This window comes from Argentina silus (genome assembly GCF_951799395.1).
Source record: "Argentina silus genome assembly, chromosome: 10".
NCBI lineage: Eukaryota > Metazoa > Chordata > Actinopteri > Argentiniformes > Argentinidae > Argentina > Argentina silus.
In genome coordinates, this window is record NC_139664.1 from 18,330,390 (window position 1) to 18,345,389 (window position 15,000).

Sequence of the window (15,000 nt, forward strand, 5' to 3'; positions counted from 1 at the left end):
TGGACAATTATTTCTCCCCCCCCCCCCCCCCGTTCTGACAAGACTGTAGGAAGCAAAGGCTCACAAAGGTCACGGACGGAGCTCAAGGTACAGAGCGGCAAGAGAGAGAGAGAGAGAGAGAGAGAGAAAAAACAGGGAGTGTCCGGCAGAAGTTTCACCCCTCTCTCTCTCAGCTGCGGTTAATGGACAGTACAGTACAGTACAGCCCAGCCCAAGAATCTCTTGGGAGGATTGGGAAGGACTGTGAATGCCTCATGGAGGTGGTGGTGCCGTGGTTGGAGAGAAGAGACAGAGAGGGTCTTTCTCCCTTTGTGTGGCAGTGGGTGGGTTGCCTGAGAGGCCATGATGAATGCTCCCCCCCCCTCCAACCCCCGGTGGGTGGGAAGGGAAAGCTTGTTGGTCAGGGGCCACATGCCTCGAGGGTTTTTTCTATTAGAGGAATACTTCCCGTGCCTAAGTCCCACCTCTTCTCCTCTGTGGCTGGCTTCCTTGTCCTGTTGTTGTTGCTGCTGCTACCGCCACTGTTCCACAGAGCCAACCGGCCTCCTCAGGGCAGGGCCGTAGCGGAGAGGGGCTCTTGAGGAGAGATGGGACAGAGGGACGGATACACAGCCCTTGGGCCCACGCAGACGCATTCTTCTCCATCTCTGTTTTCTGCTGCCACTGCTTGTGGGTGCCACTGATCGGTCTTCCTTGTCCTCTCACCCTCTCTCTCTCTCTCTCTCTCTCTCTCTCTCTCTCTCTCCCTCCACGACAAGAGAGTCTTTTTATGGAGGGGATAGATCAGATAGGACAAACATCTCTCCTCCCCCGGGTCGATCCTTGTTCTCACTTTTGAACCCAGGTGTTCGTACAGGAAACAAGTCAAGTGTCAACGTGAAGTCTTGGTGATTGTTTTTCCATGTTCACATCAATCGCCCACCTAGTGTGTTGATTTGTTTCGTTGCCTTGATCTGAGTGGAAAAAAAAAATGACCCAGGAAAATGTACCAGAGGTCCTGGAGGATGATGTACTGTAACTTAATTCAATCGTGTCTTTGATTTACACTGAAGACCGCACACATAAACACACACAGAGACAGACAGCGTTGGAAAACAGATCAATAAGCAGGGCTGGTGTCTCAAGGCTTGGTCCTGTTTGAAGTGGACCCCCATCGCCTCCCATCTCTCTATGAGACAGTAGGTGGGTATGCACCAGGCGGTAGAAATCAGAGGGCCTTCTCATCGCAAATGCATGGAATGGAATGAGGAATGGTATCGTAATGTCTGGAATGTGATCAAAACATGCATTCCCTGCGTTACTGTGCAATCAATCAAATGCTTTATTTGCCATGCAATCAGATTGTGAGGAATGTGCCCCCCCCCCACACACACACACAAACACACAGAGACAGGGAGTTCAGAGCACAGGTTCAGCCGTAGTTCAGCGCCCCCTGGAGCAATTAGGCGTTAAGTACCTTGCTCAAGGGCACAACGGCAGTGGTAGTCCCCCTTAGATAGGATACCAGCAACCCCTCCACTCACCAGCTCACATCCGGCTCCCTCCGGGGGGGTGGGGGATCGAACCGGCGACCTACCTCTCTAACCACTAGGCTACCTGCAGCCACAATGAGCCCGTCCTCCAATGTTCTATATCCACCAGCCTTCACTGGTATGCACAGTGTGTGTACAGTATGCTGTGTGTGTGTGTGTGTGTGTGTGTGTGTGTGTGTGTGTGTGTGTGTGTGTGTGTGTGTGTGTGTGTGTGTGTGTGTGTGTGTGTAGTGCATACTGTATGGACTCCCATAACCTCTCTCTCTATCTATATTATCGGTGGGTAGGCTATGTGTAGGCTATGCAGTGTGTATGTGGCCTCCAGTGCTGCTATCAATTGTCCCCAGAAGAGAGCCTACCCGCCCTGTGACACATCGGAGAGGTTCATTAAATGGATCTCTCCGCCTAAGAGCACAGAGGACAATCTTAATATTCATGAGGGGGCCAGGAGAGCAGGGAAAGTGAAGGCACCAGGCGAGACCCTCCACGTCATTAGTGTTAGTGTGTATCATCCTGTGTGTGTGTGTGTGTGTGTGTGTGTGAGAGAGAGAGAGAGAGAGAGAGAGAGAGAGAGAGAGAGAGAGAGAATCAGTCAGTTTTTCGGTAATTGCCTTGAATGTTGTTTACAAGTTCTGGTGTTTTGACATATCCCTGCTGTCTCTGCCAGGGCATCATTGCAGGAGAGGCAACTAAGCATGGTTTTGGAAATATAATGAAGGAGTACACCCCCCCCCCCCCTCTCTCTCTCTCCCTCTTTCTCTCACTATCCCCCTTTCAATCTCTCTTTTCATCTCTCTTTCTCCTCCTTTCATATTTATTAGGCCCTTTGATAGATTTTCAAAGATGATGGGAATGTTTATTTTTCGTTTTTCTTCCTGTCTTCCATCAGATTTTGTTTGATTTTATACCTGCTTTCATATTCATGTCTGATGAAAGCTGCCAGTGTCTCACAGCAGTAGAGACAAAACAGTCGGTGTAAGATGGAACCGTCTGCACACAACCCCTTTAAAACGCTTTAAAAAGGTAGCAGACAGTTGCTAAAAAATAATGTATGCCAAAGTATTATGACGAGCTGGGATGGAGATGTCATTGTCACCATGCACACACCTACACACACACACACACACACACACACACCTACACACACACACAAACCCACACACACACACACAAACCCACACCTACACACACACACACACACACACACACACACACACACACACACGCACACACACATACACAGCACACCAAACCCACACCTAAACACACACACACACACACACACACACACACACTCCTGGGAGCATATGACTAGCTCTTCAATGAAAGGTCTTGATGTGAATTATCATTGGATGGAACAGTGCTCTTGACTCATTTGTCTGGGTGAGGGTGTGAATGAGAGGCTTTTTAATCAGCCCTCGCTCTCTTGACTGACTGACTGACTGATGGGGTGTCTTATTAAGATAAAATGGAGGAGATGCAGTCCCTGTGCAGGATGCAGACATCCACTCTGTGCACCGGGAGATGGTGGCACAGTGTAATGTAATGAAGTCAGTGAGGTGCAGGAGTCTGCTGGTTTATTTGCCACTGTGAGGATAATAAAGGTCTTGACTTGATTAGACTTGAGGTCTTTGTCACCTGCGCCAGGAACCAAGGGCACAAAGCACAGGTTTAGACCACAACCTCATCTCCTATCAGATACAGTTAGGTCCGGAAATATTTGGACAGTGACACAATTTTCATAATTTTGGCTCTGTACGCCACCACAATGGATTTCAAAGATCGAGATGCAGTTGAAGTGTAGACTTTCAGCTTTAATTCAAATGGTTGAGCAAAAATATTGTGTGAAACGTTTAGGAATTGCAACCATTTTTATACACATTCCCCTATTTTCAGGGGCTCAAATGTAACTGGACACATTAACATAATCGTAAATAAAATGTTCATTTTTAATACTTTGTCGAGAATCCTTTGCAGGCAATGACTGCCTGAAGTCTGGAACCCATGGACATCACCAAATGCTGGGTTTCCTCCTTTGTGATGCTGTTCCAGGCCTTTACTGCAGCTGTCTTCAGTTGTTGTTTGTTCATGGGTCTTTCTGACTTTAGTTTTGTCTTCAGCAAGTGAAATGCATACTCGATCAGGTTGCAGAATATTCCACTTCTTTGCCTTAAAAAACTCCTGGGTTGCTTTCGCAGTATGTTTTGGGTCATTGTCCATCTGTACTGTGAAGCGCCGTCCAATCAACTTTGCTAAATTTGGCTGAATCTGAGCACTTCAGAATTCATCCGGCTGCTTCTGTCTTCTGTCACATCATCAATAAAGACTAGTGACCGAGTGCCAGTGCATGCCCATGCCATCACATTGGCTCCACCACCGAGCTCACCAGTGCGTTCTTTTTCTCTCAGAATGTATCAAACTGTTATTTTTGCAGCATAAGGATGGCCTGTTTCACTTGCATTGTGAGCTCCTTTGACTGCAACTTCCAAATCCAAATGCCACACTTGGAATCAACTCAGACCAACTCAGGGTTTATCATTATTATTTAGATTCTTCAGCAGTGACTTCCTTTTTTTTTTTTAAATGAGTAGACAGAATTTAAGTTGTATAATTTCTAGTCCCTTTTTATTGTGTATAATTTAGTTTTCCCCTACCCCAACCCTCCCCTCATCAGAGGGCATGCAAAGAAAATTGTAATTACACTTCCACCAAGAGCACAATGGAAGAGTGCCTGTCAAAACAAATCAAGCTGTTTTACCTTTGTTTGTTTTTTTACCTCGTTGGAGTGCAAGTGCTAAGAGGGATATGCTGTAGGGAGAGGGAGTGATGGGTTGAGAGAGAGAGAGAGAGACAGACAGACAGACAGACAGACAGACAGACAGACACAGAGACAGACAGAGAGAGAGAGAGAGAGAGAGAGAGAGAGAGAGAGAGAGGGAGAGAGAGAGAGAGAGGGCCAATGCAGGGGAGGACAGCACTGGGCTATTTACTCATTTGTACTGTAGGAGCAGGAGCACAGACACTGATTTTACCACGTCATCCTTGCCTAATAGAGTACGACCCCTACCAAGAGAAAACACTCTCACAGTTTGTCTGTCTTTTTTTGTTTGACACTCAGTCTGCCTGCCTGTCTGTCTGTCTGTCGATCTATCTGTCTGTCTCCCACCCACCCCCCCCATATATAGAATCAGAGTTACAGTGTCCTTTTAACCAATTAACCAAGGTGACAAGAGATGTTTGGCACTGTTACTGTTTCTGTTCTCTCCTGGAAAGTACCAAGGTTTTTACTGTAAATACTAAGTCACAGTCATACAACATTATACCTGGGATGCTGACACATTCCCCCCCAGTGACCTTAGCATTGCAATCAAATCATGTCTTTTCATCGGTTTTCGCGTTCGCGTATCGTGCTTGCGCCGCTGAGCCCAACGGCCCGCTCGGACCCAAGCAGGCAGCACCCGGCAACCTCGCTATTGCTCAGCCATCGGATAAGTGTCACCGTCCATTGGGCTGAAAATCCATACTTATAGGAGTTATTTTAGTGACACTGGCGCCTTTGTTCCACAGAAATAACTGTGTGGCGTTGACAATGGGCCACTGTGAGGCAAATATTAGCATTCAGATTCCCTCTGTGTTCTGCTACAGTGTCTGTATTGTTCTGGTGGGCAGGGTTGGACTCCATGCCCTGTGTTTAGCTCTTACCAAGCTCAGCCTGGACGCGATACTGTCAGAGTGGAAATTACAGTGAATACCCGACAGTAATACCTCTGTTTCACTCACAGCTCACAGGGGATGGGCGTAGGGTTCACGCATGGAAGGGAAAAACGCATGGAAATGATGGGAATTAGCATGAGATATATAGAAGACGTACGACCCCCGTCTGATGAGGGTTGTTCTAGATTCTGTATATGTGTGTGTGAATGATAGCTCTCTGCGGAGGAAATGATGATACTATTTGGTTTGTGTTGGGGAAGGTCAAGGGAGAGAGCGTGTGATTGCTATACATAATGCCTTTTTACATACAGTGAGCACCCTAAAGTATTGACTTAGGATGTGATGTATTCTGAACAACCGTTGTAACAGCACTTAGTAGAACCTTGCTGACCTTGCCAACAAACGTTTCCCCAACTGAAATGATCTCATAACTATGCATGTGTCTCTAATATATGTCATTTAGCGGACGCTTTTATCCAAAGCGACTTACATTGCAGTGAGTGCATACGTTTCTCAGTATATATGGTCCTAGCGGGAATCAAACCCTCAACGTAAGCGTTGTTAGCGCTATGCTCTACCAACTGAGCCACAGAGGACCACGTACGTGGACGATGTATGTGTCTCTGTATGCTTGGTTTACTGCCGGCCATGTCAGACCCTCTTCTCTGCTGGTGTCTCTAGCAGGCAGAAAGGGCAGGGGTGTTGGTCAATAGGCCTCATTGTCCCAGGGCCTTGTTGTGCGCTATGCAGGCCCCATAGCCCATAGATAACTCTTGTTGTTTCTGCGCAGGCCTGGGTGGCAGCGAGACAGATGTCAACCAGAACAATGGCTGCCCCTCGGAGAAGCCGGCGGTGACTGACTCCACGGGCGCTGAGGGCCCCCACGACTCCTGGCCCGACGCCAGCACAGCTGACGCTGACGCCGCCACGCCCCGCCCCCACCTGGTCCGCCTCTTCTCCCGAGATGCCCCGGGACGAGAGGATAACACCTTCAAAGACCGCCCCTCCGAATCGGACGAGCTACAGACCATCCAAGAGCACGGAGGAGCAGGGTCAGAGTGCGGTTCCGAGGATCAGGACCTAGACTAGTAGTAGTAGTAGTCGTAGTAGTAGTATCGCTTTCCTTTGTCGCTCTCTTTCTCTTTTAGCCCCCTTTACTCTCATTCGAGAGACAGAACCCAAACAACATACCGAAATACTAGCACTACCCGACCCAAACTACATCATCCGCTATGGCTTCTGCTAGCAGCTCTGGACAGGCGGCCTTCGGGCTGGGCAGGAGGAAGAAGGCCCCCGGCCTCCTGGATCAGATTGGAAATTTCTTTGGAGGGGACAAGAAGAGGAAGAGCAAGGTGAGGAAAGAGGAGAGGTTAATACTGTCATTTAGAAAAGATACACTTCAAAAGTACCACGGTTCATTTTTTGTGTGTTCACATTCCCGGTCCCATTTAAAGGACTGAGTTGTGCTTTTCATTTTTTTTTTTTTAGATGATGCAAGAATTTGTCATAAGAATTGTTGTTTTAATCGGAGTGTATTTTATGTGGTTTCTTTTTTGTTTTTTCATATGATCGATGTACCAAAATTCTCCTAAAATGTGCTTATTTGCTTGTTAATGGCATTATAGGTTACATATTGACACTGGATAACTGGTTGGGTGTGGTTTACGATTTGTGTAGTGCAATGAGTCTTTCATTGGAGTTAAGATTTTATTACTGTGGTACTGTCATTTAGAGATCATTTGGCTTCAAAAACATCTTTGGTACTGCTGTGGTCATCACCATGGTTGCATTGTTGAGTTGTTCCTCTCAATAGTCTTTGATGTTTGCTTTAATTTAGTATGATACGTTTACTTTTATCTATGTACAGTAGAAACTGGAGCCATTTAAAAGATCAGGTATATTTTGGGGAAAAAAGAATGATTTGGGCCATTTTGGGGGGAAATTGTTATCAATGCTTGTTTCCCTTCTTAGAACTTATGAGAACATATTGTTATGGGAGACTGTTGATATTGCCAATTTGCTAGTTTGAGAGTTATAATAGCCATAATATCCAGGTATTTTGCAGACTGTTGATAGTATAAAGTTGTGACCTAAATGCCTTGCATGGACCTACATTGGGTGTGGAGAGTCTAGCATTTTTTCACTCTCCATCGATACAGAGACAAGTCTACAAAACGATATTGTACATAATTCAACAGAAATAATATAATGCTCCTTAGAATAGGAAAACTCATCTATAGGATCCTACCGTATATGGGTATTTTTAGAGTTCATGAAGCTGCGTTGTGTAGGAAGAGTAGGTACAGATACATTTAGGTTGCTAGGAAGCGGTACAGTGGAAATAGTCATGCCTCTGTTGCCTTGTTTGTGTTTCTGCGCGATAATGCTGAATCCCAAAGCCTCACCCAGAGCTTGTGTCAACTAACAATGGAATTGTGAATGGATATGCCAACATGGGGTAAACCATTTTAGTCTGAGATACCCTGGTTGTAACAGCTGTTAACTTTGGAAGAAGAGCTGAGAAATACCTTAAACAGCAATTACATTTGAACATAGAGAAGTGAGTATAGGTTGATGTTGAGTGTGCTGGTGGTCCAAGATCTATGGTCAGTTCTTTTGTCCAGCTCAGTTTTAGTCCATCTTGGTGAATGGGTGTTGCTACATTCCTCTTCAGTCCAGAGAGGGGATTGATAGCTTCAGAAAAAAAAATATTCACGATTGCAGAATGATTTCTGAACAAAATCCAAAAATATGCAGCCTCCAGAGCCTTACACCAACTTTAGAGCGGAGGAAAGTTTGACTGATTACAAATCTACATGTTTTCATTAAATCACAAATGTAGATGGTTTATACAAATATTTCCAATTAGTTAGTACAACAGTTTTTTGTGTTTTTTTTTATTATTGGGACATTATTTGGTTGTGTACATACTGCACCTATTTAAATCAGGTCCTCTCTTATGTACAATAAATGAAATATACTGCTGAAAATCATATCTGCCACAAGAGAAAATGTCATTGTTTTACTGGCCTGAAATAAATGATCAAATTGTTAAGTAAATCCTTAAAGTCAAAAGGAAGGTTATCAATTTGATTCAGTAGTGGTTAGGTTTTGGTTTTTTTATTAGGGGGGAGGGAGGTATTCGATTTTTATAGTCATCTCTTTCATGAAATGTTATGTTGTTTTCCATATCAGAGAAGTTTATGTTGATGAAAGAGAAACGTACAGTATGAAAAGGTATTTATGTTTTTACCAAGCGTTTGCCTTCAGATAATAAGTGTTTATGATACATAGGTGGACCCCACCTAACTCTCTGTTGCCTGATCAAAGTTTTAAAAAGGATCAATCAGTTCAGGAGTAAAAATACTTAATATTTGTACATCATCTTATGATGATGATAGCATAATACAAAACTTAAAGGAGTTCAAAGTATTACAGTCTCACACACATTTTCATTGTAGACATTAAACTGCAGTATTACTGGCCATAACCCAAGATAGTGTTAAAAAAACATCACACTATTGTTTTCCTTGATTTTAAGCATGTTAAAGTGAATCACAATGGATTATTTCAACTGGTAAGGGCTTACTATACCTGACAGATTTTAACAGGTGTATTCACTATTATTGAACCTTTTACAAACTGGAAATTGATATTTGATATTTTCATTGTACGTATCTAGTCCTGGTCTCATCTGTGTTGTTCATGTTAAAGGGTTATGTTCAGAAACTAGGCAATTGAAAACTGCATTGGGATTTCATATTGATTTCTGAATGATACTGTATATTTAAACTAAAGGTATCACCAAAAAGGTACAGAATGAGTTAAATCTCAGGAACTCACCCCACTGTGTAACTTACCTGCATCAGAAGACCAATTGGGTTCCAAATGATTATTAATTAGAGAGATCATGATATACTGTACTAATTTGGGGTATAATTGTACTGTATTGTAGGTAGCTATTCATTGAAAACCATGCTAAAAAAATATGTGAAATATTAATGTGAAAAGGTCTGTTTTGTGTGACTTAAGCCAGAGCTAGCAACCCAGATTCAGCAGGTTTTAGTTGAATAGCTGATAATTCAGAACCAAAAAAATAAAGTTTTGTAATACTGTCTGCACTCCTACCCTAGTGTCTTGGTCAAATGCTTCTAGAGGTGAAGTAACTCCTCAAGCCAAGCCAGCTAGATAGAGCCATAGACATATATGAAATTAATTAATTCATGGATTGATTAATTAATTATATTGATATGGATAGAGCACCCCTCAGGTTCACTGGTGTCTTTTTCCCCGTCAGGAACTGTGTGTGTGTGTGTGTGTGTGTGTGTGTGTGTGTGTGTGTGTGTGTGTGTGTGTGTGTGTGCGCGCGTGCACATGTGCGCGCGTGTGTGTGTGTGTGTATGCACGCACATGGGAGTCTGTCTAAACCATAGAGATAGAACATGTATCTCTATGTGTTCTGTGTATCTATTGTACCTATATATGGGTGGATCCTATTCGCTGATCCTCTTTTGTAATGCTTTCCGATATCCAATCAATGCTTGTCATAATGCTTTGTATCTCCTGTGTGAATTGTGATGACCAACTTCTGTTCCCTAACCTCGATCCTGTTCTAAGCTTTTGGATTATGGCTTGATTAAACTCTGTAACAACATCCTGAGCCCCGTCTTTGTTATGTTTCCTGTTTAATAATTGTTTGTAAATTGTCTCTCTCTCTCTTTTCATAATCCGCTAGGATAATGATGCAAGTCCTTCTAATTCCTCTACTAACAACAATGTCATTGGAAAGTGTACTGCAAAGATCAGCAACAAAGACCCAGCTGCATAGGAACACTTCATACTGATCTGAGCAGCATGTTATTGCTTATTTTCACGTATAGTCTTGAAATGAAGGTGATTGTAGTGTTGGTGTTGTTAGCATTGTTTTTTAGGGCCCACCATTCTGTCAATAAGCTGCTTTCGGCTATAAACTTAAGACATTGATCTCACTGCACAGTGAGAATTTGAATTGATATTAGGCTAAGTTTTGAATATTTTTCCATTAAAACTATAAATATTGTTTGTCATGGGCATGCTTTTAAATGTGACTCAATACCCCCAAAGCCAGGTTACCAGTTTTGATTAAAAATATTCAAAAATATTATAAATATTGTTTGTCATGGGCATGCATTTAAATGTGACTCATTTCAGCTCAAGAAGAAGGTTTTCCTTGACTCACTACCCCCAAAGCCAGGTTACCAGTTTTAATTAAATAGGGCCCTGAGTTAAGGCAAGAGTTCCTTCTCAATGTCACAGTATGAATCAGTCTGGGTCTCTGTCATGTGGGACTATTGACTCATCACAGTCCAGTGGTGTGTCCTCAGCAGGGGAGGCAGAAATCAGAAGACGGGCTCATTGTAATGCTTAAGGAATGATATCAAACAAGCCCGTCCTCAGATTTCTACCTCCACCAACCTGGTGGACTTGATGGTCCTCTGTGGTCTCAGGTGTGAGAGACAAAGCCTCAGGCTTGTTAGAAGTGGATCGATAGTAGATCTGGTACCAGATCTATAAAGTGCTTAAGCCAACTCACTGTCCTGCCACCCTGCTGGTGGAACGAGCTTCCCACTGTTGTCAGGACTGCAGAGTCACTACCTATCTTCCGTGGTAGATTGAAGACCCATCTCTTCAGGCTACATCTTAACTGTCCCTCCTAAAGACCTCTTCACCCCCACTACCCCCCTATACAAGTTTCTCTACTGTAAATAAATTAATAATTTAAAAAAAAGAAGTAATTCTTCCTTCTAGCATTGTGACTGCCAATAGCCCCTGGTCCGAGCATTGATTACTTTGTCTTATGATGACTGTTGGATAGATGATTCACTTACTTAAACAAATGTATTTGTTGTAAGTCGCTTTGGATAAAGGTGTCTGCTAAATGCCATAAATGTAAATGTCAATGTAACTCCTACATTACAGTATAACTACAGCACATATAGATCTAGAACAAGGCTAGACAGGTCCTGCGGGGGGAGGGGGGGGGGGGGGATTCTTAGGGCTTCAGAGCAGGGGCCAGGGAGAAGGACCACCGTAGGAGGGGGTAACGTGGACAGGGGGGTCCATAGTAGGGGTGAGAGAGCACGGCCAAGCAAGAGAGACACTGCCCCTACTGGAGAGGCGATGTACAGCATAGCATAGCTGAATGACTGGTTGTGTCTTCTCTCTCTCGTGGATAAGTCTACCATACACTCTGCAGTTACCCCATCCTACAGTAAATGAGGCTGAACGGAGGGTTACGCAGACTTAATGGAAATGTGAGGTCCCTTCAAAGCTCAGCTTAAGTAGCTTAAGGTCATGTAAAATGTGAGCTAATGCCTTGTTCTACAGCCACGTCCTCTTACAAGCCTAAGATGAAAGAACGGAATAAGCAGGCAGACAGTCATTTGCCCGAGGCGTTCTTTTTTGCAGAGGGGCTCTGTCTTATCGCTGCTAAATTATATTTCAGTCACACACGTCGGAACACGCGTGTGTTTCTTTCAGTAATTGATCTAAGTAATACCAGGAGAAATCAACTTTACGAATGCAAAGTGTTTTTCTTTCAGCTTTATGACTGCAAAGTGTTTCCGTCTCGTTTCAGATTGTGTTTTACGGGTGAGAGAGGGCAAATGGCAGCTTTTCGGAAACCAATTGTTTGCTTGTCCTACTTCTTCAAGTCATCCAGGGCCATCCTCTCATACTCAGTAATGAATATGGAGGTGTGAATGACATGCCGTTTCACATTCAATTCATTGCTTATTAATAAGGCTCCTAGGATGAATAAAAGAGGAGTGTTATCTTGATATGGATTACTTTCAGCAGCCTCAGCCAGGGTCAAGATAGTGCTGTCTCCTGCACTCATTACAATGTCCTCCTCGTTGTCCTATTCAGGATGCAAACGGGTGTCCTTATATTTATCCTTATCATTTGTTTTGGAAACATGGACGGAAAATAGTCTGAGAATATCAAAAGAGCACCAAGTAGAGACCCGGTCTGTCCTTTTGTGTTTTCTTCATCCCTGTATCGTTTTATTGTGGTTCTCTTCAATGGTGCTTTTGAGGACATTGTTTGTTCTACTCTATTAGTTGCATCCCACACATACTGTACAGTAGGAATAACAAGTTAATTTAATTAGGAAAGAGTCTGTATTTCAGGATCCTCTGATTAGATAAAAAGGAGTGACCCCAAGTTTCCATCCAGTTTCAATGTTGTACACTATTGTCCTGTGTGCTGTACAAGGGAGTGACAGTATACTGACATTCTTACTCACAAGTTCAAGCTTTATTGTACATTTTTCAGGGTAAAAAAAAAGAAGAAAAAAACCTGAAAAAAAAGAATCCTCCTCTTTTTTTTTTAAAACACAAAAAAACCAGTATGTAACAGACTGTCAATAGTAAAGAGCAACGTCTCACCAGAAAGAGACATTATACCACTACACACACTGTACAGAATACTGTATGGCTGGTTCCCTGGACACAGTTCAAGCCTAGTCCTGCACTAAAACACACTTTCAATGGAGAATCTCCATTAGGTGCTTCTGAGTCGAGAGTTAGGCTTAATCCGTATCCAGGAATCCAGCCCAAAATGTGTGACCAGCTCCTTCTCTCTCTCTCTCTCTCTCTGTCCTGAGGTTAGCCAAGAGAGACGCATTTGTACTGTTGTTTATGGCACCATAACGAGCTGTCCTGAAGAGGGTGTTTTGCCCTGAGGGATCCAGCTACCACTGGCATACAGATTTGTTTAGAACAGAACCTTTTTCAGAGTAGTTCAATAGTATGTTGCCCCTGGTTGCTCTTGTTGTTTTCATCAGTGACCCAGAGCGTTCTCTGCCTGAGGTATGAATCTGCCCCTCCATGATGTCTTCCCCGAGACAGTTAGGGAACTTTCAGAGCTCAACTTCATCAGCCCGTGGAGACAAACCAGTCACCAGCAGACCTCCACAGGCAGAATTTGAAACATTAGACAAACTATTATTTTAGTTTAGACACAAAGCGGGTCAGTCTACTGTTGCGAAGTGAATCTGGCTGCTTAATGCATATGTATCAATGACAGTGTTGTCAGTTCTCTCTCTGACTGACATTATCCTTGATGATCAATCTATCAGAGTGTGAAGTGATTGACAAAGTGATTGACATGTGTGAGTGTAAAACGTGTGCACACATACGATAGGTCTATTCATTTCAGTTTTCTGTACTGTGTGTGTGTGGGTGTGGGTGGGGGTGTGTGTGGGTGGGGGTGTGTGTGGATCCTGCATCCCACCTAACCCTCCCTGACTTCTACCTCAGCCCTCTAGGCGATAACTACGTGCCCCGCTTTGCCTTTTGAGCAGAATAAATAATTGAATAAGTGCTCCATTTTTAAAGAAGTCATCGCTTGGCCAATCTCTGACCTCTGACCTCCGACCTCCTGACCTGCGAGGGAGCGAGTTTTGACAGTAATCAAATCCTCGGGGAGGAGGTGTCCTACGAGCGCCGTATACACTGTTCTGTACCTGCACTCAGCCAGGTGACCTTCCGCATGGGAAGGAGACTTTATCTGGTCTGACTTGCCATGTTTCCCTTAGCGACAGACACCCAGAACGGACCCGAGGCCTTCAACCGTTATGTAAGTCCAATCATGCATTTTTGGAGAATGAAAGGAATTTTTATTTCTCATAGCTGTCTCACTGAAAGTGTGTGGTGATGAAGGTGTAGGAGTTTGGGGTTTGTTTTCTCCTTTATTGTGGAATGAGCTGTATTTGTGAAGGCTTGATGAGAATGCAGTCTGCCAGACATATACACTTATCTCTCATTCTCTTCAAACATCAAACAGAAAGGGAAGAACACTCCCTCCCTCCCTCCCTCCCTCCTTCCCTCCCTTCCTACCTCCCTCCCTCCCTACCCAATCATCCCTCACTCTCAGCTTTCGGTTCTAGCCTGAAAGGACCGTCCCTGAGTCAGAGCTCCAAACTCCTGTATTCCTTTTCTCAGAAACGCTCTTCTAGTGTCTGTGAAAATGAGACGCTGTAATAGCACCCATGGCAACATGATTCAGCAAAGTCCTTTGAGTTTTTGGGAGAAACTTTTTGATGATAACAAATCAACATTGAGACGCCTTCAGGCAAAATGTACTCTTTTTTTTACCAACAAACTCAATGCAACATAGAATGAAGGGGGAGCTCTATTTTGTATCAGTTTCTTTTCTATTTTGTAGTGCAGCATGTTGGAACTACATATATACTGCTAGATTCGGCATGGCCATGACAGAGTTTGATAGTTTGATCCTTCTTTCTTAGAAGAAAGGGCATTCCAGGGACATGGGGACTTCAAGGGGGGTTTTATGGGTGTTTGGACCCCTCTTCTGTTCTGCAGAGTCTGGTGTTGGTTCGACTCTCAGCCTCCTGTTTATGTCTAACCACTCTCTGGTGATCAGATACACACTTGAGACACAGGCTCAAGCACCACACACATCAGGAACACACTGAGCCCCTCTTATCTCTCCTCTCTCTCTACCTCTCTTCTCTCTCTCTCTCTACCTCTCTTCTCTCTCTCTCTCTCTCTCTCTACCTCTCTTCTCTCTCTCTCTCTCTACCTCTCTTCTCTCTCTCTCTCTTTCTGTCTCTCTAACTCTCTTCTCTCTCTCTTCTCTCTCTCTGTACCTCTTTCAACTGTCTGTCTACCTGTCCCTTTCTGTCTCTAACTCTCTTTGCTCTCTCTACCTACCTCTCTAGGCACAGGCTCAAGCACCACACACATCAGGA

At 43.9% G+C, this 15,000-nt stretch overlaps 2 protein-coding genes across 3 annotated transcripts in view; both read left to right on the forward strand.

The window, feature by feature from the left end:
* LOC310811001 (myelin basic protein-like) overlaps positions 1-6,335 on the forward strand; it is a gene marked incomplete at its 3' end in the record, with an annotated part of 39,344 nt that extends 33,009 nt beyond the window's left edge. Inside the window, exon 4 of the mRNA XM_083678966.1 lies at positions 6,037-6,335. Within this exon, the coding sequence (XP_083535092.1) occupies positions 6,037-6,335 (299 nt within the window). The remainder of the gene's footprint in view (positions 1-6,036) is intronic.
* Positions 6,336-6,476: 141 nt separating this feature from the next.
* Positions 6,477-15,000, forward strand: part of LOC310811002 (myelin basic protein-like) — a 16,321-nt gene continuing 7,797 nt past the window's right edge. For both annotated transcript variants that reach the window (XM_083678967.1, XM_083678968.1), the window contains exon 1: positions 6,477-6,598. In XM_083678967.1, the coding sequence (XP_083535093.1) occupies positions 6,479-6,598 (120 nt within the window). In that variant the 5' untranslated portion in view covers positions 6,477-6,478. The remainder of the gene's footprint in view (positions 6,599-15,000) is intronic.